The sequence below is a fragment of the Colletotrichum costaricense genome, assembly GCF_030867565.1.
Source record: "Colletotrichum costaricense strain IMI 309622 chromosome Unknown Scaffold_18.1, whole genome shotgun sequence".
In the NCBI taxonomy this organism is placed as follows: Eukaryota; Fungi; Ascomycota; class Sordariomycetes; order Glomerellales; family Glomerellaceae; genus Colletotrichum; species Colletotrichum costaricense.
The window spans coordinates 108,706-132,928 of NW_026848247.1; the positions used below are offsets into that span (position 1 = coordinate 108,706).

A 24,223-nucleotide genomic window follows, 5' to 3' on the forward strand; every position below is an offset into this window, starting at 1 on the left:
TTTGCGATTTTCCAACCCCTCGCCAAACCCCACCTTCACGACGATATTTCTAGATCCCAAGCTGTGCTTGTGATCTAGATTTTTTCCACAACACAACCGCAATCATGGCTGACAAGGGTCTTGAGGATGTGCCTGAGGGTAAGTCTTGCGACAACATATGAGAGAACGTGGGCGCGGCTGTGGAAGGCTTCGTATTTCGATACTGAGGACGTCTACGAGTCGCCGACCGACCGCCTCCCCCTCCCTCTACCCAGCGCCTAGCGCATTATTTTTTCAAGTTGACAAGTCGCTAACAAATATCTCCTGCCAGGCCAGATCGAGTCGAACTACGATGAGACCGTCGACTCCTTCGATGACATGAACCTGAAGTCGGAGCTCCTTCGTGGTATGTCTTCCCGCGCTCAAAATTTTCGGGCGGAAATGCCCTCACTGTGGACTATGTTGCTGACTTTGCCTCACCAGGTGTCTACGCCTACGGTTTCGAGCGTCCCTCCGCCATCCAGCAGCGTGCCATCATGCCCGTCATCAAGGGTATGTTAAATACCTAATTGTTTTGCGAACTCCATTGCTCACGCTTTGCCCAGGCCACGATGTCATTGCTCAGGCTCAGTCCGGTACTGGCAAGACCGCCACCTTCTCCATCTCTGTCCTCCAGAAGATCGACACCAACGTCAAGGCTTGCCAGGCCCTCATCCTTGCTCCCACCCGTGAGCTTGCCCAGCAGATCCAGAAGGTCGTTGTCGCCATCGGCGACTTCATGAACATTGAGTGCCACGCCTGCATCGGTGGTACCAGCGTCCGTGACGACATGAAGGCTCTCCAGGACGGCCCCCAGGTCGTTGTCGGTACCCCTGGCCGCGTCCACGACATGATCCAGCGCCGCTTCCTCAAGACCGACTCCATGAAGATGTTCGTTCTTGACGAGGCCGACGAGATGCTTTCTGTAAGCTATAAAAAAGACTGCAATTTTTCTTGATTACGTGCTAATATAATCTCTCAGCGCGGTTTCACCGAGCAGATCTACGACATCTTCCAGCTTCTTCCCCAGAGCACCCAGGTCGTCCTTCTGTCCGCCACCATGCCCCAGGACGTCCTTGAGGTCACCACCAAGTTCATGCGCGACCCCGTCCGCATTCTCGTCAAGAAGGACGAGCTTACCCTTGAGGGTATCAAGCAGTTCTACATTGCCGTTGAGAAGGAGGAGTGGAAGCTCGACACCCTCTCCGACTTGTACGAGACCGTCACCATCACCCAGGCCGTCATCTTCTGCAACACCCGCAGAAAGGTCGACTGGCTCACCGACAAGCTCACTGCCCGTGACTTCACTGTCTCCGCCATGCACGGTGACATGGACCAGGCTCAGCGTGACCTGATTATGAAGGAGTTCCGTTCCGGATCTTCCCGTGTCCTGATTGCCACTGACCTTCTGGCCCGTGGTATCGATGTCCAGCAGGTTTCCCTGGTCATCAACTACGACCTTCCCGCCAACCGCGAGAACTACATCCACCGCATCGGTCGTGGTGGTCGTTTCGGACGTAAGGGTGTTGCCATCAACTTCGTTACCGCCGAGGACGTCCGCATGATGAGAGAGATTGAGCAGTTCTACAGCACCCAGATTGAGGAGATGCCCATGAACGTTGCCGACCTCATCTAAGTAACGAATTCACGGATACACGCATACTTTCTCTTTGGAACGGAACAGGCCCTGTTGTCTGCCGAGATCGATCACGCACCGGATCTGGCACTGACGCTTGAGGGTGGATTTTACTCGAGATTCATCAGGACTTGTTTGTTGATAGATCGCGGAAGGCTACCTGGCGAGTCACAGGGCGTGGCCAGCTGACCATCTTCTTGGTTGACTGCTGGACGCGCCCCGACTCATGGGTGGAATTGAAAACTGGCTTGCATGCGGAACGGCTTACGAGTCTTTTGGCACCTTAATACCACGAAGGTGCGGCGGACTGGTACCTAAAAGAATCATTGGCAAGGGTTCTAGTTTTTGATTTTCGGTTTCCTAGTCTCTCTGTACGTAGGGGCCACGTCACGATGAATCTTCTCTTAAAAATACTCTGTGTCTCTCTTGTTCAAAGTGATTGTGCCAGAGCATACGTCGTAGCAGAACGTTACGGCGAAATGCCCCAAACTCCCCTCTTGGCACTCTGATCGCAAGGCAGTATACCACCAGGGTTCCAACGAAGGAAGCGGGGGCGAGTATGCACGAGGCTGGATACTTGGGAATGGCAGGGCGACTTGCTGCCACGACATGGAGCATCGCCCTCGGATGTTCCACCATACAGGCTTGCCAGTGGCTGGAGTCCATTCAGACACTAACTAACACGCAGTGCGTTCAGTGAATGGGGCCGTTGAGCAAGGCCTAGCTGGGTCCTGTTGTCAAGGCACTTGGAAGCAACCGCCGCCCATCAAACGAGGTTGGGCTGCGCCACGTGGGCGGGCCGTAAATTCGATGTCTCTCTGGTCGTATCCCAGCTTGTGTAAAGGCTCTCCACGTTCGTGGCTCGACATAGCCCAGTCGGAGCCTGAGCGTGCAGTTGTGGGGCTCATGGACGATGCGACAACATTTTCTTCTTCAGGTTTCCTTAGACCGAATTTTGTGCTGCAGTAACACAGTTTGAAAATTCTACCAAAAAATCACGATCAATCGCCTCACGTTATATCGAACCAGTTAAAAAAAAAAGTTCAAAAAAATTGGTAGCTTCTCTTTGATTGAGCGTGTCATCCTTAGTGCAGGGGCCATGCTACTGTGAGGGAGGTTAGTAGCTGTTGCACGATTCGAACCCGGGGCTTTCAGAATAAACTTACATCTTCTCTGTATCGTTTCAAATTGACCAAATGCCCGAAGGCGAAAGCAAGAGCAAATTTGGCCCCCTATAGAGGGCGTAAGTTCCGCACCAGTAGGCCCGTGCTCAGCGCCTGAGGCAGAGGCCATTCTTAGGCTTCATCCTCAGGCCAGAGCTCAACAACCCCTCCTCCCCCTTCACCTCAGCGAGAGAACCTGAATGTCAGTGCTGCCAAAATTTTGGTGGGGGATTTGCTGCGTTTGCGGGACATCGGTCTTTACCCCGCCAAACACACCAAGACCCCGTCACCACCAAAGTCATTCTCGTCGAGACTCGGTGTCGCTTACCACAAACTAAGAAGATCAATATCTTTTCATATTACCCTTCAGACTTGGTGATACACTCGACATGGCGAACATGACATTTTTTTCGTTGAACAACCCGGAGACACCGGTGCAGTGCATCGGCGCGCAGACGACAATTTTTTGTGGCCCGGCCGATGAGGGTTTCGAGTTGTGTGCGGGATAGACCTTGGTTGAGGGGAAGAAAAGTTTCATGCCCGGGGGATAATTTTTTTTCATCCGCCGCGGCTGACTTACAGCAGAATCTCCCTCCCTTCCCCTCCTTGCCCTGGCCCTTCCGGCCTTTCCCTTCCTCCCTTTCTCCTCCGTCCTGTCAAAGGACCGTCTGAGGTGTCGGGGAGGGGACCACCCCTGGGAACCCCCCTCCCCTTTCTGTTTCGTTTCGTTTTGGGCAGTTCGTTAGGGTTGCAAGGAAGCGGGATTGAAACCTGCATTGAAACTATTGAGTATATGCAACTAAACGAATGACCAGGCCCTTGCCAAGGGGGCGTGAGATGGGGAAACTGCCCCTGTCCACTTATACGGGGCTGCTTTGGCAGTACATCTCCGGGTTGTGCAATTGGCACCTTCAAATCAGCAATCATGTTTGGACAAGTTCTGACGATGCTTTCTTTCGGCCTTGATTAAGATGTGCGTTGCTAGAAGCGCGATCTCCTTAAGTTGTATACCTGAGGAGTCTCATTGCGAAGGCGGTAAGAGTAGGCGCTGCCAACCACACGGCGGTAGATCATGTACAGAGCATAGTTCTTTGAAGGTCTTGAAAGGTGATTCAAGCATCTCGCCCGTTGAAAGAAACAGACTCTTGTTGCCATACACTTGGCAGATACATGGCGAAGGCTGCTATTTATCGGTGCCAAAAAGAAAGAAAAAGAGCTACTGTAAAATGAAAGTCTGTTCAAGGAGAGCACATCATCCGCCGTAAACTGCTAGGTAGAGACGCTATTCATATCCGTGGGGTTCCAAAGTGGTGCAATGCCGGATCTGTTGACAGGACATGTCTGCTATGAATATTTGGGCCAGAGTGTTCGCAGTCATCGTTGGCTTGCACCCGTCGTAAAGTCTTGTTGAATCCGCAAGACGCCCGGACATTGCTTGATATTTGCTAGATGTTGCGCACTATGCAATGCACAATACCGCCGAACATTGGTCAACATGCAGTCAATGTCTTCAAATGATCAAATAGTAGGAGACCAAACTGACAGAAGATTTTCCCACTCACGCCTGTGATACTCAAGGGGTATCCTGCCGGCTCCTCTCCTTATTCCGGATATCTAACTCCCAAGCTACTCGCTCGTGATGCCTGGCTCCCAGATGCTCAACGGACGAGTCCACATAATAACTCGAGACACCAAGCACTTGGTAATGAGACCCATCTTTCAACACCCAAAAGCCAAGAACTAATTTCCTAGCGTGGGTTAGGCAAATCGTATTTCGGAACTTTTGCTTGGGGGAATATGTGTACTAAATTCACGACAAGCTATAGGCACATGTTGAGTGACATATCTGTTTGTAGATTGGACGACTGAAGACCGTAGCCATCGGTCCTAAACTATTGCGATATCCTACTCAAGACATTTATGGGTTCGAATTTCAATCGACTGCCCATCTGCATCAAATCGATTGACTCGGGCAGCTCACTCCTCATCACCCCGGCCAAGCATGCTTTCCCTTTCCTTACCCAATCTCAACGCCAAATCACCCCATACCAGCTTGCGCCAATGATCTGATCCCCATCAGTACCACGAGGGGCCGTGTGGACGTTTCGTCCCTACAGCAAAAAGCTCTTTCCACACACTTATCGCTGATGAGCGCATGAGCTCGTAGGTTCTCACCGACTTGTATAGCACGACGACGGGCCGTTCAACGGCCTATTTTCCGCCGGCCCGGGCCCTCTCCAGAACGTCTGGTGGTGGGAGGTACTCAGGGCCAAACGACAGCGGGAGAAGCTATTCACGATGATCAGCCCAAGAGTTTGGCTCAATGACTTGGGTTTTGTGAACTTACGGCTTCCAGTCTCATGACTGCATACTTTCCGTCCTTGTTGAACATGAGGATGGGCGTTTCCAGGTCCACGAACTCACGGATGCTAACAAAAGAAATGTCAGTCAAGGGTCGCCTTGATGGTTCATGATATGTATCCGAAGGCTGCGGGACTAGGGCACCCTCAAGAGGTTGACCTACAACTGCCGGCACATGCCACACGGGCTACACGGAGCCTCAATATCGGTGGCTACGGCGACAGCTTTGAAACCCCGGATGCCCTCTGTGATGGCCTTGCCAAAGGCTACTCGTTCGGCACACGTGCCAACCGGATAAGAGGCATTCTCAACGTTTGCTCCAGATGTGTACTGTCCATCTTTAGACAATAGTGTGGCTCCTACGCGGAACTGACTGTAAGGGCAGTACGCCGTCGCCTTTGCTGCCGTTGCCTTTTGGTGAAGCTCAGTCACCTCGGCTGGAGTAAGTCCGTACTTTTTGGCTGTCTCGGCCGTCTGAGACTCATTGGCGATATCGAAAACCTCTGGTGTGAAGCCCATATTGATCTTAAGTGAGAGCAAAGATATGTGTGGGAAAGGGAGTGATATAATGAGGTTGAGAGATGAGGAAGCGGACGTGATGTATGAGACGAATCTATGATCCTATGTGTGTAGTTTGGATGATGGGTCCACCACGGGCTGCTGCTATTAGTTTGTTCTCGGCGGTCTCTACGGTGGGAACGCCCTCTGTGAGAGCTACTGGCATGCTCCATTTATGGGGGGTCCGGGTGCCAAAAGCGCCCCCCGGCCGTCTCCGAATTCCGTTTGCGTCTCCTCAAAGTAATCTTTTTGCTATCAGTTTTGGAACCGAAAACCCGCACTTGCCATGAACCCTCCCGTCCTCTCCCAACCGTCGCAGACGTCCGTTTCCGCCTCCAAACTTCCTGCCTAGTTGGGCTGCTTACACTCATGACATTAGACCCCCGGATTGGACGGACATCCCCCCCCATATGACCATGGCTTAGCATGTACGCCTCGCCGTTCTGCAACCACTGGACAACCCCGCAGTCTATCCTTAGCTGATTACCTACCTTCAGCGCCTACTTACGCCTTGCCGAGGGGTATCGTAAGCGGGTTCATGGCACTAGGTAATCGATATCCGTGAGCTAATGCCTTGGTTATGGGGTCACGAGATGTGCCTTGACGGGATACACTTACGAAGAGCCGCCGTCGACCACCAGGTTTGCTCCCGTGATATAGGAGCTGAAGCCCGAAGCTAGGAATCCGGCTACTCGAGCTACTTCTTGAGGGCTACCTGGTCGCTCGAGGCCCACGCTTGCTTCCGATGCCTTTGGATGAGGAGTGTCAGTTTATAGATCCATCGGGCCTAACCTTCCCTTCTTCGCCCTTGTTTTTGTGGGGTTTTGGACTTACTTCCTTTCCTTGCAAGACCGCAGGCGGGAACTGGGAGTTCATTCCCTTCATATCGACCTGTATGGCAACACTGATCAGTACCGTTCTGCTCAGCTTGGGGAAGCAGAGCACTCTCACCCCGTTCAAATCTAGGCCAACGTCGATCTGGCCCGGAGAAATGCAGTTGATCCTTACCCCCGAACCTTTGAGCACAGCAACGCCGGCTTTCACGACACCAAGCGCGGCGTGGGCCGCCATCGTGTAGCACGGCCCCCAGCACCCGCCATACGTCGATGCCACGCTGCTGATGACGATGATGCTGCCGTACTTTTGGCTCTTTGGCGCCGCGTTCGGGTACGATTGCTTCTCCGTCAGTTTGGCCATGGCGGGAGGCGCATACTTGAGCGCGAAGAAGGGCGCCATGGAATGTGCCTCGAAACACCGCTGGAGGTCGGCTGGTGTCGTTTCGTTGATGGACGGGGGCCCGAGCAGGCCTGCGGATGACACCCAAATGTCGAGGCGCCCAAAGGCATTGAGAAGCTCGTCAATGAGGACCAGAGTCTCTTCTTCTTTGGCAACGTTGAATGGATAGGGAATAATCTTGGTGTTGGGGTGCTCTTGGTGCACCTTGGTGACGAGAGGCTTGAACGTCTCATCACTGGCCGTCTTGTCGCATGCTGGACCGTGTCATTCATTTTCTGTCCTCGGTTTCGTTCAAGATTTTGGTTGTCATCTTACCATATATAGAAGCGGCCCCATGAGCTGTCTATGTATTAGTGACGCCTTTTCGAGGTAGCGAACAAACTCCTACCTGCCAGCTCCTCGATGATAGCCCGTCCAACAGGCTGAGCGGCTCCTGTGACAACGCAGACGAAGCCATACTGGCCACGATACTTAGTACACCATGCATGAACTTCTAATGGTAGCAATGACGTACAAGCTTGCCATCGGCGCGGTAGGGACTGAAGTCAACAGTCGTATCCATCTTCGCAATTTATGAGATGATGTGCTAACTAAAGTGAACCGTAATTACATATACGTGAGAAGAACAGAACCTAACAGAGTCTCCTCTCAGATAAAACAAGGGAGGCCGAGCTGAAATATTCAGATTCGATACAAAAAGTCAGGAGCAGAAGAAGTAACCTCAAGTTGTGCCACACTCGAGGCTAGACTCTGAGCGGCTCAACCTTGCATGCCCAAACGGGCCAATGCCGTCACCAACACGCGAACTGAGATGATGCTTCTCCGAGGGGATTGGCAGCCTTTGCAGCTACCAGACTGTGGAGGCGAAACTTCCTCCAACCAGTGCAAGATTTAAGCTGTTTTTTGGTCAGAGATAAGGTATTGCAGAATCAATCTAAATACCAACGACTCAGGTGTTGTTCCACTCGCTGACTTGAGAAGTCAGTCTTTGTACATGCCGTAAGAACATGGCTCAACTCAGTCTGCGAAACCAGTTAACGGTGGGTTTCGTTGCTTTGGGGCCGGCATTGGCTCTAGCTTTCAGCCCGCGCGGGGTGTCCATTGAGATCCGCGCTTACTACCGATATCAGTGACATTCAAATCATTTTTGTCTGATTGGAGGATTCTGGTCGTAGGCCCGGACGACGGAGATGCTCATATCTCCCCCACCAGCTTCTAGTAATAATTTGATCGCATACCTACCTTACAGATCGGCCTATCATATGCATTTTGACGGTTGCTGGTTATTGTATGAGCTGATCATCATAATGTCCTGCAGTGCTGTTGACCCTAATGCAATTGTTGATCATACTTTGGCAGCCTTTGAAGCCTAGAGTAGTCAAGCATTTAGAAGGTGAACAATACGTCGAGGAATCGCGCGAACTTTCTTTCATTCAATGTGACCCACTGCAGGGGAAGTAAGCCGGTGTAACTCTTGAAATCGGTTTGCCCTGTTGGCAGCGACGGTTCTGGAATACCTTGGCCAAGTATCGAAACCCGTGAGGCTAAGACGCCAGCTTCTGCTGGTGTCTATGCCAGCTGATTTCCATCGATGAGAAGTGGAGGAAGTTATACTGTGGTAAGAGAACCGAGTATCGGTATGCCCAAGAGTGCTGGTTATCTTTCTTAGAGATACTGAGCTTATTCAGGGCCGAGTTTCAAAGGAGCAAGAAGTGTACCGTTCCTAGGACGACACTGTCCGAGCACGACCAGAGGTGCATTGGGTACCAAAGGTCCGAAATCACGGACATCTGCAGGATGAGGAGGATGACCTGAACACACCCGCAACCGGGTCAACGTTCTGAAAGGCCGGGAACCTCAACAAATATTTTACGGCCCATATGAGACGATGCGACACAATAGAGTGCGACTACGCATGACTTAAAGATGAGCGTAGTCTGATGCCATCGGCCGAAGTCGTGGGGGTTTTTTGCCAGTATTAGGTATGAGGTTTACAGTTAATATTGTGTTGCCACACGTTCAACGAACTGTTGAAACATGAATACTTACAACCAGGCATATTTGTTTGATGAGCAATTAGTAGGGTGAGTGCCGGCCTCGGAACGCTGATGTGACAGTACGACAAGGAGGTTGTCTCGCACTCAGCTAGAGACTGGTGTAAGCGAGCATGTCTGTTTGCTGGAGGCTGAGCTATCCACCGAGCAGGCAGTCGCCCACGGTGACTGATACTCCTATAGAGACTGGTCCGCCGTTCCTGCGCAGTGCAGAATGACGATGACGGATGAGAAATCCACCTCTACCTTTTGCCCCGCTTAGCTAAGATTCCCGTCGGGTGGTGGGGACCAGATTGTCGGAAATTGTTAACGGGCTACTTCTGCGATACGTCGGATGCGTGGGATAAGAATAGGCTTCGAGGCTGGTTGGGGAAAGGAAATCAGGCTGAGAGACGGCGCAGATTGTTATCAGAGACCCCTGGAAGGCGGACAAAGGCGATCAGGGTCCGTCCTGCTGGTCCTCCAGGTAGGAGTCGAAGGACCGTCAAAGACCCCTCGGACCAGGTACCTATGGATGGAGAGGACGGAGAGGCTGCAGGTATTGCATCATCAGCACCGCCACAGTGGCTGGAAAGAATTCCATGTTCTTCCATCGATTTCAATTTGGGGCCATTTGGGCGCGGGACATGCGCAAGGCGACCCGCCTTTGCAGCCTGCTTCTCCCTTTATTGTGAAAAATCCAGTGTCCCAGTGTCCCGTCACTAGCGCACTTCGGTCCATTCAGCCAAGGTACATTTCCACCGTACTCCTCCCCGCCAGGAACCTCACCCATCAATAACTTCCTCGCCAGCCCGGCTACAGATCTCCTCTCAATTTTTTCCTACTTTCCCCCGCAACTATCTCCCTCTTTCTAGTTTTACATCAGATACCCAGTTGCGCAATCGCCATTCTCGGCTTCTTTCAGAAAGTGAGTACCTCTCGGTGTTTCCTGCAGCGCAAAGCGAATCGGAGTTATGTTTTTACCCGCCAAACTAAATCCGCTTTACCTCTTTCTCCTGCTGAGACGGCTCTACCCCGAAGCCGCCAAAAAACGATGGTTTTCTCTGCTTCGACCCTGTCTTGTTCGCATCACAAAAGCGGGAATGCGCAAGACGACACTGCAAACCTGGCGAACCATTTTCGATTCATTCAGCTGACTTTTGGTCACCTAGGCCCCTCCATAGATTCCTATTCAGAACTCCGGTTATCGTCAATCCTTAGATAAGGATTACTGTACCAACCAGCACGATGGTCAAAGAAACGAAGCTCTACGAAACCCTCGGCGTACGTTGAACACAGAAGTGCCTCCAAAGAGCTGGGACAGATCATTAACATTGAAACAGGTTGCGCCGACGGCGACCGAACAGGAGCTGAAGAAGGCGTACAAGACAAATGCCCTGAAGTACCACCCTGGTAAGCACCAATAAACCCGCCGCATCCTCACGGGCCGGCTGACAAGACCTCCACAGACAAGAACGCCCACAACCCCGATGCTGAGGAGAAGTTCAAGGAGATTTCCCACGCCTACGAAATTCTTTCCGATTCCCAGAAGCGTACTGTCTACGACCAATATGGCGAGGCTGGTCTCGAAGGCGGTGCCGGCGGTGGTGGCGGAATGGCTGCTGAGGATCTGTTTGCTCAGTTCTTCGGTTCCGGTGGCGGCTTCGGCGGCGGCCTTGGAGGCATGTTCGGTGGCGGCGGCATGCCTAACCGCGGACCCCCCAAGGCTCGTACGATTCACCACACTCACAAGGTCTCCCTTGAGGATGTCTACCGCGGAAAGATTTCTAAGCTGGCTCTCCAGCGGTCCGTCATCTGCTCCAAGTGCGAGGGCCGTGGCGGCAAGGAGGGTGCTGTCAAGCGCTGCGCTGGCTGTGATGGTCACGGCATGAAGACCATGATGAGACAAATGGGTCCTATGATCCAGCGTTTCCAGACCGTCTGCCCTGACTGTAACGGAGAGGGCGAGACGATCAAGGACAAGGATCGCTGCAAGCAGTGCAACGGAAAGAAGACCATTGTCGATCGCAAGGTTCTCCACGTCCACGTCGACCGTGGTGTCAGGAGTGGCACCAAGGTTGAGTTCCGCGGTGAGGGTGACCAGGCCCCTGGCATCCAGGCTGGTGACGTTGTTTTCGAGATCGAGCAGAAGCCCCACAACCGCTTCACTCGCAAGGAGGACGACCTTCTGTACCAGTGTGAGATTGAGCTGGTGACTGCGCTGGCCGGTGGAACTATCTACATTGAGCACCTCGACGACAGGTGGCTCAGCATCGAGATCCTTCCCGGTGAAGCCATTGCACCTGGTATGTCAAATTCCGTGCTGCCTTTCATGTTCGTAGTTACTAACACGTCACAGACGCTGTCAAGATGGTTCGCGGCCAGGGTATGCCTTCTCCTAGACACCACGACTTCGGCAACCTTTACATCCAGTTCAACGTCAAGTTTCCTGAGAAGGGCTGGACAGAGGACCCCGCGGCCTTCGAGGCTCTCCAGAAGTTGCTTCCCGCCCCTTCGCTGCAAACCGTTCCTCCCCCTGAGGCTATGACCGAGCCCGCCGACCTCGAGGATCTCGACAACTCTTCCCAGGCTAGAGTCTTCGGAGGTGCTGGCGGTATGGACGAGGACGACGAGGACGGCCACCCCGGTGCCGAGCGCGTGCAGTGCGCTTCTCAGTAAATGACGTCATGTTCCCATGGTATTGGTATTACGAGCATCTCTGGCGTGGTGGGGGGAAGGGGGCGTGGGCGAGATTTCTTTTCACAAACCCGTTCGACAGAACGAAATTGCATATTTTCTCCAGTCACGAATGAACGGACACGGTTGCATGAAAACGGTGAAGGGGCTCGCCGTTGGGAGACCGTTCTCAGATGGTGGAAATCAACCAGCCACGACGTCTCGCCTAGACGCCCGTGTCGGGTTCGTCGAGAATGGAGGCTGGATTCAAGTGGACCAGCACACATTAACAGGGAAATCTGGTCCAGCGCGTGCTTATTCTCAAAACATCACTTGGCTTCTTTTGCTCGACGGACATTCGAGACTTGGTAGGAAGGCGTTCACGGTCATAGAGAGGATAATTCGCTGAATCGAATTGATGATAAACGTGCCTGATTTGCTTTTGCCCGCCTGATGTATGCAGCCCTCGCAACGTAAATTTTGACGCAAGTTCTTCCCATGTCTATTCTTTTGACACAGGCTCGCCTTCAGCCTGCGCTTGTTCCTCGCCTTCTCCCTCCTCGCCATGCTCATCATCGCCTCGCTTGCGCAAGTCCTCGGTATTGTAAAGCAATTTCCTCACCTGCTCGTGAGACATATCGAACTCAGCCTCACTCACGCTAGCGTCCTGGATTCCAAGATCCTGGGACGAGAAGGCGGCGCCGGTCCATCTAAAAGAGACGATACCGTTGGGTGCGGCGTCGTTCTCTGACGGGTCAATGGTCACCAATATGCTCGTCATTGAGTTCTCGGTAGCAATAGGTGCTACGTGAAGCGGGTTTCCAGGGAGCGAGATGGTCTGTACGTGTGAAAGGGTGTTGTCTTCCGCCAAACGAAGGACGAGGATGGCAGATACGCTGATTATCGACTTAGCTATCATGGATTTGGTGTTAGAGATGAGAGTGACGAACCTTTCGCATACTACCAGGACGACAGGCACCTGTAAGCCATTCTCCGTGACATTGGCCGAAAGCAGCTGGGCGACAGCGACCTTTGTAGTCTCCTTGTCGATTTGCTGAACTTGCCCCAGGATATCGAATTTGGAAAGGACCTTGCCGTTCTCCCAGTCCCAGGCGAACAGCTCGCTGTCTCCGCCTCCCGAGACCAAGACATCCTGACTCGGCAGCGTAAGCGCACTGATGAAGTTGGCGTGACCGAGGCAGAAGCCCTCGATGACATGGGCGTGCGGCATGAAGCGCGAGACACGGATGTGCTCGTCGCGGTCGGCCGTGATGATGTACCGGCGGGACCTCTTTGACGCAAGCGTCAGCGCAGTTAGCATGGAGACGTGGCCGATCTGGAGCGTGTGCTCGAACGCCGGCTGTTCCTTTGTGACGTCGCGCTTCGACTTTTGCTGCTCGCGCAGCTGGCTCTGGAGAGCGCGGAGGTTGCTCTTGGAATGCACTGTGAAGGAGTTGGCTTCCGGCGTGAATGGTTTGGCAACCGCGGGGGCCGTTTCGGAGGCAGCCTCGGGCTGAGCCGCGGCGTCGGAGGATTGCGATGCTTCCGAGGGGATTAGCGGCAGAGAGTAGACGTCTCCGAATTTGTCTGCGCTCAAGATGGTTTCGCTGTCTGGGCAGATGAGGACCGAACAGGGACGTTTAGGCATTTGTCTTTCGAGTTATGTGTTAAGGCTAATGTACATGACGGTGTAAGTCGGACAACGTACCTCTGGCTCAACTCCTTCAGGTTTCCCTTGCCGTCGTGCTCAAAGACCCAAAGAGACTTGTCATGACCCGAGATGGCCAATAGGTGACTTCCGTTGCTGGTGGTCGTCATGATAGTGATGACAGGGTAGTCCGGGACTCTCGCAAAAGCTGTGCCGCGGTTGTTTTGCTGGCCATCCCGGTTGTTGCGCCTCATGTTCTTGTTTCCCTTTCTCCTATCTCTTTTCTGCTCTTCGGCCTTCTGAGGTTCGCTGTCGACAACCATGGCATCGGTATCCTTGACTTCTTCCTGGGCCTCTTCCGCCTTCCCCTCCTCGCCGCTATCGACTCTCTGACGTTTGGCGGGCGGTCCATCCTCCTCGTTGGCTGGGGTTGAAGGCGTGGGAACACCAGAGCTCACTTCAATCTCAACTTTCGCCGCAGCAGCTGACGCAGCAGCAGCAGCAGCCTTTTCGACGTCGGGATGCTTCCATGTTGAGATATGAGCGCCGTCTTCCAGGCTGAAAGAGTGAATCTTTCCACCCCTGGCAGCAAAGACCACATTACCCGCAGGCTCGAGGCAGTTGTAGGGAACCTTCATCGTGAAAATGCGACTTATTCAAAGTTGTCCTCGCTCAATTGGCATGAGTTGAGGTTGCGCCTGCAAGGGACGTAGAACTTTCACTTCAGACTCATTGCATCTGAGCACATGCCCCACCACCAGATCTCTGTGAGGAAAAAGAGCGGTACAAGCTAACATGTATCTTTTTTCTCCAAAGCTTGGGCCATCAATCTGCCTGCAGGCTGCCCCGCGCTTGTCCTCCTTTAGGACTAGACCCACTCGGTTGCCCTGATGGGGGCAGCGGCGCCCAGCCGCAACACACACCGAAATTTCGTTTGGTGAAGCAAAAAGCGCAAATTCTAGGGGCAGCCTCTTTTTTGCCTTTTACAACATCAACTTTTGATACCCAAATTCCCATCACCAACCAATACCCAAAATTTCTTTTGCCCTTAAACAACCTGCCTTCGTAAATAAGAAGATATGGGGGGCAAAACTGCGAACAAGGCCGGCTACTTCGACAAGCTCAAGGGCTTGCTCGAGGAGTACAAGTCCATCTTCATCGTCACCGTCGACAATGTCAGCTCTCAGCAGATGCACGAGATCAGACAGTCCCTCCGTGGTGAGGGTGTCGTCCTGATGGGAAAGAACACCATGGTATGTTTTTCGCGACGCGGAGCTCAATCGCGCATCGCCGACCTTGGAAGAACGCGTTTGCTAACCAAAGTTTGAAATCTAGGTTCGCCGTGCCCTCAAGACCTTCATCCCCGACTCCCCCGAGTACGAGCGTCTCCTTCCCTTCGTCAAGGGTAACGTCGGTTTCGTCTTCACCAACGGCGAGCTCAAGGACATCCGTGACAAGATTCTCGCCAACAAGGTCGCCGCCCCTGCTCGTGCCGGTGCTCTCGCTCCCGCCGATGTCTGGGTTCCCGCTGGCAACACCGGTATGGAGCCCGGTAAGACCTCTTTCTTCCAGGCTCTCGGTGTCCCCACCAAGATTGCCCGTGGTACCATTGAAATTGTGTCGGACCTGAAGCTCGTCGAGGCCAACACCAAGGTCGGCCCCTCCGAGGCCACCCTCCTCAACATGCTGAACATCTCCCCCTTCACCTACGGCATGGGTATCGCCCAGGTCTACGACCAGGGCAACTGCTTCCCCGCTGATGTCCTCGACATCTCCGAGGACCAGCTCCTCAAGACCTTCGCCGGCGCTGTCACTGCCATCGCCGCCGTCTCCCTGGCCATCAACTTCCCCACCCTTCCCTCCGTCATCCACTCTTTCTTCAACGGATACAAGAAGGTTCTCGCTGTCGCCATCGAGACCGACATCTCCTGGCCCGAGATCGAGGAGCTCAAGGACCGTATCGCCAACCCCGACGCCTACGCCGCTGCCGCTCCCGCTGCCGGTGCTGCTTCCGGCGGCGCTGCCGAGACCAAGGCCGAGGAGAAGGAGGAGGAGAAGGAGGAGGAGTCCGATGAGGATGGCGGCTTCGGCGGTCTCTTGTATGTTCACCCAATCCTTCTGCGCGGTTTGCCATTGCTAACATCCTTTCTAGCGACTAAATTTGACGGGAAATCGGTGATGTTACGGCTACTATCTGGGCTACGAATGGGTTTACGAAGATACGTGGATCTTGATCGCTGTATAGATGGGTTGCCGGTCAATCAAGCACATCGCATTTGACGGCAAAAACAATTCGCTCTTGACTCTTGGTGATGTGACTATGCTCGTAAGCATTCACTTCTCCGTCCCTCGAAGGTTAGTACTTGCTTATTTCTTCTTTCTATAACCTCCCCCTCGCTTCCTATGATTATTTAAATGTTCAAGAGCTTTTTAACCCTGATCTACTTGATGTCACACACAATTTCCGTATGAGAGAGCAACTTCAATCGTTATCTTTACTTTTCAGCCTCAGTTCCACGTGGGTATCATGGCTAACATACAAAAGTGTACAGGTTTTGACAACACACCGCCCTATCGTACAGTGACTTTTCTCCACCGTTCCCCATGCCGCTAAACGTGATGACCACCACGTCTTACTTAGCCTAGATTTTTTCCATACCAAGAACCTTTTTCGCAATGCTTACAGCCGCTTCAGGCAGATTGGCCAATTTTGCAACCTTGAGTGCGTGACTCTGCCTGTTGATGCCCTTGACCAGCTTATGAATGTAGACGAACCCGCCGTCCTCATCCTCGTCCACATCCGTACAATACATCTCCACCCGTACCCGTTCGCTCACACCCTCACCCTCGCCACCGCCCAACCCATCCCGCACCGCCAAGTCAGCAACACGGTGGAAGTGCGTTGCGAACAGCGTCCGACACTGGTTGACGGTCACCAGATGATGCAGACAGGCGTACGCGACCGCTGTGCCGTCCTCGGGCGTCGTGCCGCGGCCAATTTCGTCCATGATGACAAAGGACCGCGGCGTCGCATTACGCAAAATGTGCGCCGTTTCCATCATCTCCACCATGAAGGTGCTCTGGTCCCGGTAGAGGTTGTCCGCGGACCCGACGCGGCTGAAGAGGGCGTCGACGACGCCTATCTCGGCGTAATCGGCCGGCACGTAGCAGCCCACCTGCGCGAGGATCGTGATGAGGGCGTTTTGGCGGAGAAAGGTGCTTTTGCCTGCCATGTTGGGCCCCGTGATGAGCCAGAGCTTCGCCCCTTGGGAGCCGGAGCCGGAGCCGCCTCCTACTAGGCAATCGTTGCGGATAAAGGTGCGCCCTTGCTCGTGGAGTCCGCCCTCGACGGTGGGATGCCGACCGCCGATGATGGTGTGGCCGGTGGAGTTGTTGACAATGGGCCGGGTGAGGCCCTGCTCGACGGCGAGCTTGGCAAAGGAGGTGGCGATGTCGAGCTCGTCGAGGACGGCGGCGTTGCGACGCAGCTTGACGAGGTTGAGCACGACGGCGGCGCGGAGGGCGTGGAAGACGCGCTGCTCCTCGGTGCGGATGCTGTGCCGGGCGTGCTCGAGCTGGTGGCCGAGCTGCGTCCACTCCGGGTCGTGGAAGGAGCTCGTCGACTTGCTGGAACTCAGGGCCCTGATGCTGGTGGAGGCGCGGGCGGCGTCCTTGCCCCTGATATGGCAGAAGTGGCCGAGGGCCGGGGACCAGCGAAGGGTCAGGGAAGCGGCGCCGTGGCGGTCTCGGAGCGTCTCCGTGAGGGATTCCTTCTCAGCGTGGAGGGCTGCTAGGTCGGCGTGTAGCCGGCGTAGGACGGCGCTGGCTTCGGGTTTCATTATCCACGTCTCGTTGTCGTCGGCGTAGGCCTCCCGGACCGAGGTGGGGCGCTTCTTCTTCGCGGCGGCGGCGGCGGAGGCTCCCTTGGGGAGAGCAGCTGCATCATCTTCTGTGCCTTCGTTACTGACGATTTCCTGGGCGAGGGCCATCATCTGCCCTGCCTCGCTAGCCTCGATCTCATGCTGGTGGACGATGCCCTCCTCGTCGATGGCATCCTTGATACGGCGCGCGAGACTCAGGGGCCCCTTGAGGTTCAGGCGGGCCGTCATGTGCGCGAGGCACGTTGTCTCGTCGGCTGCTTCCGCCAACAGCCGATGGATACTGTTGGTGGCATGGATCGTGTTCGCCAGGGCCACCAGGTCGTCCGGGTCGCCTCTGCCGAGAGCGAACTTCTGCACGAGTCGCTGGGAGTCGTGGCTGCGGCGGAGCAGCAGGACCACGCCGTCGCGCAGGTCCGGCTCCTCGATGAAGCGGGCGACCAGGTCCTGCCTGAGCTTGATGGTGTCGAGCGACGTGGACGGCGCGCTGAGCCAGTCGTTGAGGAGCCGGGCGCCGCTCTTGGTAGCCGTCCGTCTGATGGCGTGGAGGAGGCTGCCGCGAAAGTTGCCGTCCCGGATCGTCTGTTTAATCTCGAGTGAGCGCACGCTGTTCTTGTCGATGCTCATGATTTGCATGTTCTCGTGTCGCGTCGGCGGCTGCAGCTTCATGCTCAGCCCTAGCAGCCTCTCCTTGACGTAATGCAGCAGGAGGCTGCCGGCCGTGACCTCGCGTTCGGTGAAGGCATCGCGCGTGGCCTGAGGGATTTCGCTCTCCAGCATAAAGGTCCAATCAGAAAGACGCCTGATGTCGCCGAGGGGACTGTACGTGACCAGATGACGGTCCTCTGCGAGAATGGGTAACAGGCCATGGTCTGTCTGGGCCTGGATCTCGCTGTCAAGCACGACTTCTTTGGGGCATATCCTCGACAAGATCGAAGATAGAGCCGACAGATCGGTGGCCTGCGTGTAGAACTGGCCGGTGGACAGGTCTAGCCAGGCGAGGCCCAGGGGTAGCGGTGGTGGTGCGGCAGAGTCACCAGTTGCCGGAGTCAGGCTCCGGTCAGCGGCTGAATGGGACGAGTCTGGGGCTCCTGTCTCGTCTACCCCTCCCCCGGACTGGGCTGTCGTCGCATGGATAGCCAGCACGTAGTTATTGGCATAGGGATCCATGAAGTTCTCATCAATCAAGGTTCCTGGCGTGATGACACGAGCAACTCTCCGATCATGCAACAGGCCACCGGACTTGACCTTCTCGGACGCATTATTGGGAAACTCCTCAGCAATGGCGACATAGCGATTCAGATCCTGGACCAGCATCTTGAGGAACCGATCCAGCTGAAAGAAGGGAAAGCCGGCCTAGTAACCATCACATATCAGAACCAAAGAACACGAGACTAACAACGCACGTTTTTCTGGTACACGAGAGGAGAACTAATTTACCATGGAAACCGGACCAGCACTCGTCTTTTTCTGAGCAACCTTGAGGTTCAAGAGGGGGCCGAACTCCTCGGCGTGCTCAAAGTACAGCTCATAGAAACCGCCGACTCGCGTCAAGAGCACGCAGTTGTCGAATTTTTGCATGTTGCGGCGCGCTTGCAGCACCACGGTTGGATAGGTCGGGCCCTCATCTTGCACGGGACGGGGATCCAGCGGCAAAACGCCCTGGGGTAGATCATCCAGCTTCACTTTGGACTTTGTCTTCTTGCCCCTGGCAAAGACGGACAAGTGCCAGCTCCTCCCGCCCGGCAGTCCAGAAACTCCAACTTCTCGGCCGAAGCTGGAGCCGCGAGTCACTCCATTGCAGCGGCGCAGGCGGAGGTGAGGTGCGGAGACAGAACAAGATCGGGCAGTATTCAGTAACGGGGTAACCAGATCATGACAGGCGAGTGTGGTGAGTGGTCGGGGTAACATGTGAGCATATCATGAATGTGAGCTGTTTGGACGCGACGTCGATCCAAGTTTTTTCCTTTGGCCTTGTTGGTTGGTTGGGTTGGTCAGTGTAGGTACATGCGCAAGGGAGCTTAGGAATGTAGTATGGTGTTGTGACGGCAAGCGGAGGTTACAGTCGAATGATGAGATAATGATTCGGGTAAAAGATAGATGGAAACCGGGGTTGAAATGGGCTGAATGGAAATCATGCGAGCGGCAGCGCGGACGTGAATTATCGCGAGATTTTTCGGGACGGTAGCTTGAATCCGCCCCAATCGATTGGCTCCCATTGGGAAGATTCTTTGTAGACGGGCCTGGCAGGCCGGTCGCTGTGAACTGCTGTGTGGGGCACATGGTCCAGGTGTCCGGGTTTGTGGTTCGCACCGCGTTGAGGTGCCTTAAGTTGAGGTAAGGTAGCATGGCATACGTACAGACCGGGGTGGAAATGGCATGACATGTTCCTGAAGGCTATCGGCGATAAACGGGCAGTTAAACGAGGCCCTCTGTGTCGTCGGAGATGTGACGGCGGGGGGCCTGCTTACACCAACACAATTACAGACGGGAGGCAATCGGACTGCGGGCAATAATGAATGCCTGCGGATACCTTGGGATCTGGATAAAGCCAGTCTATTGCAGTGGTAACGTAATCATTGCGGCAGCTTCGCCAGCCGGATGCAGGACCAAACAAGAATGGAGTTGCCAAGCGGAGAAGAAACGGGGTTAATGGAGAAGGGGATAATATCGGAATTAGGGGTCCTGTACCCGCAGAAGTAAGGTCTTGTTTGGCCCATCGAGGCAGATAGAGTCGGTCTTGTAAGCAAGATTTGCGGCGAAAGGGAGGGATGTGTCAAGATCGCAGTTGCTGTGAGCGCGAAAAAGCCAAGAAAGGACAGCATCAATGACGATCAAAGATTGCGTTTGCTGTAGGGTGTTGCATTTGGGTAGGCACGTTGGTTCTTTTTTACGGGTACCTGCCTGGTGTGCATCATCGTCTTACGAGACTCTGTTTCGTCTAGCGTCATTCTGTTGGAGAGGTCGTACGTAGCAGGGACAAGCGTGGAGGCCCGTTGGAGTTGAAAGGGCCACAATTACAACAACCTGTTGGCCAAGATAGGGAGTTTCAATGGATCATGGTGTGTGGGTAACAGTGCGCTCCTGTAATGGATGACTGTATTTCTTTCCAGTAAACTCGTCTCGAGGGTGAAGATCTCAAGCCCCGGGTTGTTTTGGATGAAAGGTTCGGGTATTCTTGGGCCAGAGTTGCGGAACGATCCGGCATCTTGGTTGCCTCGTTGCAGCAAGGAGGTGAGCGAAAGAACCAGAATTTCGGGCACAAAAACACAGTGTCTGACATGCCAACAGCGCCTAGACAACCACTGAGAGGAAGCGAACTCTCTGTTGGTGGTGAGGCTGGTGCTATAGTGCATAGCTCTGCGGGCGATGGTCGAATGATAACACCGTCATGTTGAGATTGACAGGGCGGGGGTCGCATCATACGTAGCGGTCATGGCCATATCGTGGCTCACTGGCCATTGGGATCAACGAACAGCTGGATCCATCACCTTGTCCATTTCGGGTCTTTTGGGTCTTTAGGGGGAACTTAACCTATGAGCCTGAGACTGCTTGCAGGAAGGCGGATGAGGGTGGGCTGGAGACAATCAAAGATGGGCAGACGGGCAAAGGTTGCCGCCGCCCCAGAACACCCAATCTCCATTGTGCGGCAGCACCCTGCGTTTCTTGCCCTTTCCAGGGTAGCTTTGCTCGTGGTGCCTTCCTAGCTTGACAACTACCTGTATGTAATGTGTGCTGGCGGTGTCTGGGCCTGGACACATGGCAGCGGCGGCATGGGAATGTCCGGTTAAGATGGAAAGACATGGGCTGTTGTGTTTTGACATTGACGATGGATGGAGAAAAGAATCCGCATGCCAGGACCCGATCCGCAGCGCGCGGGGCTGCAAACGGGGGTTTGGTAAGGGGGAGAAAGCCAATGTGAACAAAAGATGGAGTTCAAAAGCGAAAGTTGCGTTGATGTTGTGCGAGTGTGGCTACTGAGACGGCATGTGTGGTGATGGGGTGGCTTGGTCTGGCAGCGGCTGCTGGAGGCTATCTGGAGAAGACATCGTCGGACGTGCACGCATGTGGACGCAAGGCAGACGATGGGACAGTGCAACATGGGATTATGGGGAAATGGATGGTTCGGATCGTAGCATGCCACACTCATACCAGGCGACTGGATGATGCTTGGATGAGAGTCCACCCACTTCACCCAGGCTGGCTATCGAGGTGAGGTGTAATGAGGTTAGGTTGGGCCCGGAGAGTTGCGACGACGTGTAAGCACAATAATGCCACCCACTGCTTACCTCACCTGCGCCGGATACATCGCTTTTTGACAGAAAGGAAAGTACAGTCTGACCGCCATTACCTCCCTTTACCTTAGGCACCTTGGTAAGCAGGTACCTTACTTTACAGGAAGGTAATGCGCTTGACCGGTAAATGGCTGTAAGGAAAGCACAATCCCCTAATCCCTATGTCCGCTTGATGGATGGAAAGTGCGACGGAAGGAAGAAGGAGCACCTTCGAGAGAGAAAGACAAGAGGACCCACCCGTGGCTCACGGGATGGCCGTTGTAAGCGGAGTTGCAACAAGTCGGTGAAAGTACCTGGGACGCCCGCCCTACAGCATCGAGGTACGTGGGGTACGTACCGGGCCTGGCCCCAAAAGTACGGCGCGGTTGCCATTCGGTATCGGCCGATTTCGACTCCTTCTCAGCCCATTCTCGCTCACTCTCCAAATTTATCATCAGACCCTTGGCCCAAACATGGCAACATGCGCCGTCATGTCGCCCTTTGCATTTGAAATATCGCCTTGTAGGTATATATCTCTTTTTCAGTGCCCCCCGTTTCCAACCAGTCACCCCTCATTTCCTACCGAACACTTGGTTTGATACGTCTACCTCGCCTGTCTATCTGTCTTCAGCGGATCCCATCCATCCCACACCCTTATCCGTCTCATCTGCTGCCAACACAACTACTACTACCACCACCACCGCCCACCACAACCACTACTATTACTCCCGCCGCTCCCAACATCCACGACTCCTTCCTGGTCCTCGATCCTCCCGGACTCATCTCCCTCTGTTATCTATCACTACCGAATACCTTATCCTACGACTTGTCTAGTATTTCAGATATTATACACCATTTACGAACGTGTCTTCGATCGACAACAGACCGAACTCGCTTACACGCCCCGGTGCACTTACAGCTTGAACCTCAATAACACCAAACCAACTGCACCACGTTCCACGATAGAGCAACGCTGCTCACATCACATCCACCCTTTATGGCGGCGCATCTACCTACAATCAACTTCAACCCTTTAGCTCCCGTCACACCTCCGCCCGAGCATCTCTCCTTCCGGAAACCTGCACTTCCCCTGTCTGCTCAACTGAAACGCAAGGCCGCCGAGGCCAACATCACCAATGATCATGTCACAATGAAGAAGGAGCAACCCCCATTAAACAACCCGTCCATGGCCCCTCCAAAGCCGACGTCGATTCCTAGTGCGAATGCAGACCCGAACCAGCCGCCCATGGATCCCCGATATGTCGCCATGGTTTCGCGTATCGCTGCCTATTACCAGCAACGTTGCCAGGCTATCTCCAACGCGCAGCAGCAAAGATGCCAGGCTTGGGCCAACATGCACAGGCAAAAGTGTCAAGAGATGATGCAGGCAGCCATGCTGGTGGTGGCGTGGTACATCCGCGACCGGATTCAGCGGAGACGCCGGAGGCAAAAGAAGCAGTTCCGCACCGGCTTGAGGGCGCAGAGCACCCGGTCCCGCGTTACAAAGGGCGAAGGAGTACGGCGCTGGGTCATGAATGTGCCCGAGGGCATGTCATCACCGCACATCCCGGGGCTTGATGACCTCGCTGACCAAGAGGAAGCCCACTTCTCCATGGACAAGGAGGTCCCACCGGACAAAGACACCAAGCTATTTGAGATGGCCGACAACATGATTAGGAGTCAGTACCGCAAGGTGGAAGTGCCCATCCTCGGCGTGCTAGGCTTCGAGGAGGACGAAAGCGAGAGTGAGAGCGAGGCCGATGACGACTTTGACCAGCTCATGGAGGATGAGCTCGAAGATGGGGAAGTTGAAGAATACGACGATGAAGATTTGGATCTAGACGATGAGGAGGACGAAGAGGATGGATCCGAACTCGTTCACCGCGGTACAGGCACTGGCACCGGAAGTCGGGGCAAGGACTCTGGCTTGTCATCTTGAAGTTGGTGTTTGGGGACTTCAGGTTTGCTTCTTTCTCGGCTTTTTGGCTTTTTTAATGTGTGGCGTTGAACGGCGGGCATGGACAACGATGTGACGATTGGATTAGTTACTCTGGGCGATCTACATACCTTGCTATTTTGGCCACTTTGCACATAGTATCTATACATCCTGGACCGCGCCTGTAGGAAACAAAGACGAATATTCTTACAACACATTGAAATCATCCCATTCTACAAGTTTCAGCTGATGAGTGATCATCTCAAGCCTTGAAAAGCTGATGGATCTCTGCCTCTGAACTTGCAAAGTGATAGAAGTAGATGGGGGAAACCTTGAATCGGGGGATCGTATGTTGGCGGGCACCGATTTTTTAAATCTCGTGGAACAATCGAACCATCGCTTTTCGCTTACGAACAGCAAGCCATGCCCTCCAACCAACCGGGGTTGGGCTTGTCTTTATTGGCGCCACTTCCGTCGGTTGACATTTTCCGGTGCTGTTCTCTTGCACATGGGAAGTGGAGGGGGTCTCCTATGAAAGAGTGTGCCCTCGGGCTCTTAACTGGTGATCTGGTCATCGCGATCAAGCTGCCGCCGGTTCCCCATTTGACTGACAAGCGATATGCGCACTCATCTGCACGTCTCCCACTCCCTACAGGTTGCCCCGGATATCCACCTCGTTCTACCCTTACATGCAAGCGAAGGCGTACAGAACTGACACCTGCTCTGCCCGATGTCTCCCAATGATGTGACCTCTTCTTGTCGTTGTATTGGTGTAACTGTATTTGCGTCTCAAGCTCACAAGACCA

At 54.1% G+C, this 24,223-nt stretch overlaps 8 protein-coding genes across 8 annotated transcripts; 4 read left to right on the plus strand and 4 right to left on the minus strand.

The window, feature by feature from the left end:
• Positions 1–104: 104 nt before the first annotated feature.
• On the plus strand, positions 105–1,654 carry CCOS01_13584 (ATP-dependent RNA helicase eIF4A; the record flags this gene model as incomplete). Its single annotated transcript, XM_060461730.1, has 5 exons — positions 105–138; positions 311–385; positions 463–531; positions 585–943; positions 1,001–1,654. The coding sequence occupies 5 exons, from the start codon at positions 105–107 to the stop codon at positions 1,652–1,654; spliced, it is 1,191 nt and encodes a 396-aa protein (XP_060307450.1).
• A 3,374-nt stretch (positions 1,655–5,028) lies between these two features.
• CCOS01_13585 (cytidine deaminase) lies at positions 5,029–5,697 on the minus strand (the record flags this gene model as incomplete). The annotated part of the gene is made up of 3 exons (XM_060461731.1): positions 5,029–5,106; positions 5,165–5,246; positions 5,342–5,697. 3 exons carry the CDS (start codon positions 5,695–5,697, stop codon positions 5,029–5,031), a joined length of 516 nt encoding a protein of 171 aa, XP_060307451.1.
• Positions 5,698–6,240: 543 nt separating this feature from the next.
• On the minus strand, positions 6,241–7,534 carry CCOS01_13586 (uncharacterized protein; the record flags this gene model as incomplete). Its single annotated transcript, XM_060461732.1, has 6 exons — positions 6,241–6,280; positions 6,355–6,485; positions 6,571–7,226; positions 7,288–7,311; positions 7,361–7,430; positions 7,487–7,534. The coding sequence occupies 6 exons, from the start codon at positions 7,532–7,534 to the stop codon at positions 6,241–6,243; spliced, it is 969 nt and encodes a 322-aa protein (XP_060307452.1).
• Positions 7,535–10,253: 2,719 nt separating this feature from the next.
• CCOS01_13587 (DnaJ domain-containing protein) lies at positions 10,254–11,684 on the plus strand (the record flags this gene model as incomplete). Its single annotated transcript, XM_060461733.1, has 4 exons — positions 10,254–10,289; positions 10,349–10,418; positions 10,475–11,311; positions 11,365–11,684. 4 exons carry the CDS (start codon positions 10,254–10,256, stop codon positions 11,682–11,684), a joined length of 1,263 nt encoding a protein of 420 aa, XP_060307453.1.
• A 499-nt stretch (positions 11,685–12,183) lies between these two features.
• CCOS01_13588 (WD repeat domain-containing protein) lies at positions 12,184–13,967 on the minus strand (the record flags this gene model as incomplete). The annotated part of the gene is made up of 2 exons (XM_060461734.1): positions 12,184–13,333; positions 13,390–13,967. The coding sequence occupies 2 exons, from the start codon at positions 13,965–13,967 to the stop codon at positions 12,184–12,186; spliced, it is 1,728 nt and encodes a 575-aa protein (XP_060307454.1).
• A 441-nt stretch (positions 13,968–14,408) lies between these two features.
• On the plus strand, positions 14,409–15,508 carry CCOS01_13589 (ribosomal protein L10; the record flags this gene model as incomplete). Its single annotated transcript, XM_060461735.1, has 3 exons — positions 14,409–14,582; positions 14,665–15,432; positions 15,482–15,508. The coding sequence occupies 3 exons, from the start codon at positions 14,409–14,411 to the stop codon at positions 15,506–15,508; spliced, it is 969 nt and encodes a 322-aa protein (XP_060307455.1).
• Positions 15,509–15,971: 463 nt separating this feature from the next.
• On the minus strand, positions 15,972–19,118 carry CCOS01_13590 (MutS domain V; the record flags this gene model as incomplete). The annotated part of the gene is made up of 2 exons (XM_060461736.1): positions 15,972–18,563; positions 18,648–19,118. The coding sequence occupies 2 exons, from the start codon at positions 19,116–19,118 to the stop codon at positions 15,972–15,974; spliced, it is 3,063 nt and encodes a 1,020-aa protein (XP_060307456.1).
• A 3,360-nt stretch (positions 19,119–22,478) lies between these two features.
• CCOS01_13591 (uncharacterized protein) lies at positions 22,479–23,420 on the plus strand (the record flags this gene model as incomplete). The annotated part of the gene is made up of 1 exon (XM_060461737.1): positions 22,479–23,420. One exon carries the CDS (start codon positions 22,479–22,481, stop codon positions 23,418–23,420), a length of 942 nt encoding a protein of 313 aa, XP_060307457.1.
• Between the last annotated feature and the right edge of the window lie 803 nt (positions 23,421–24,223).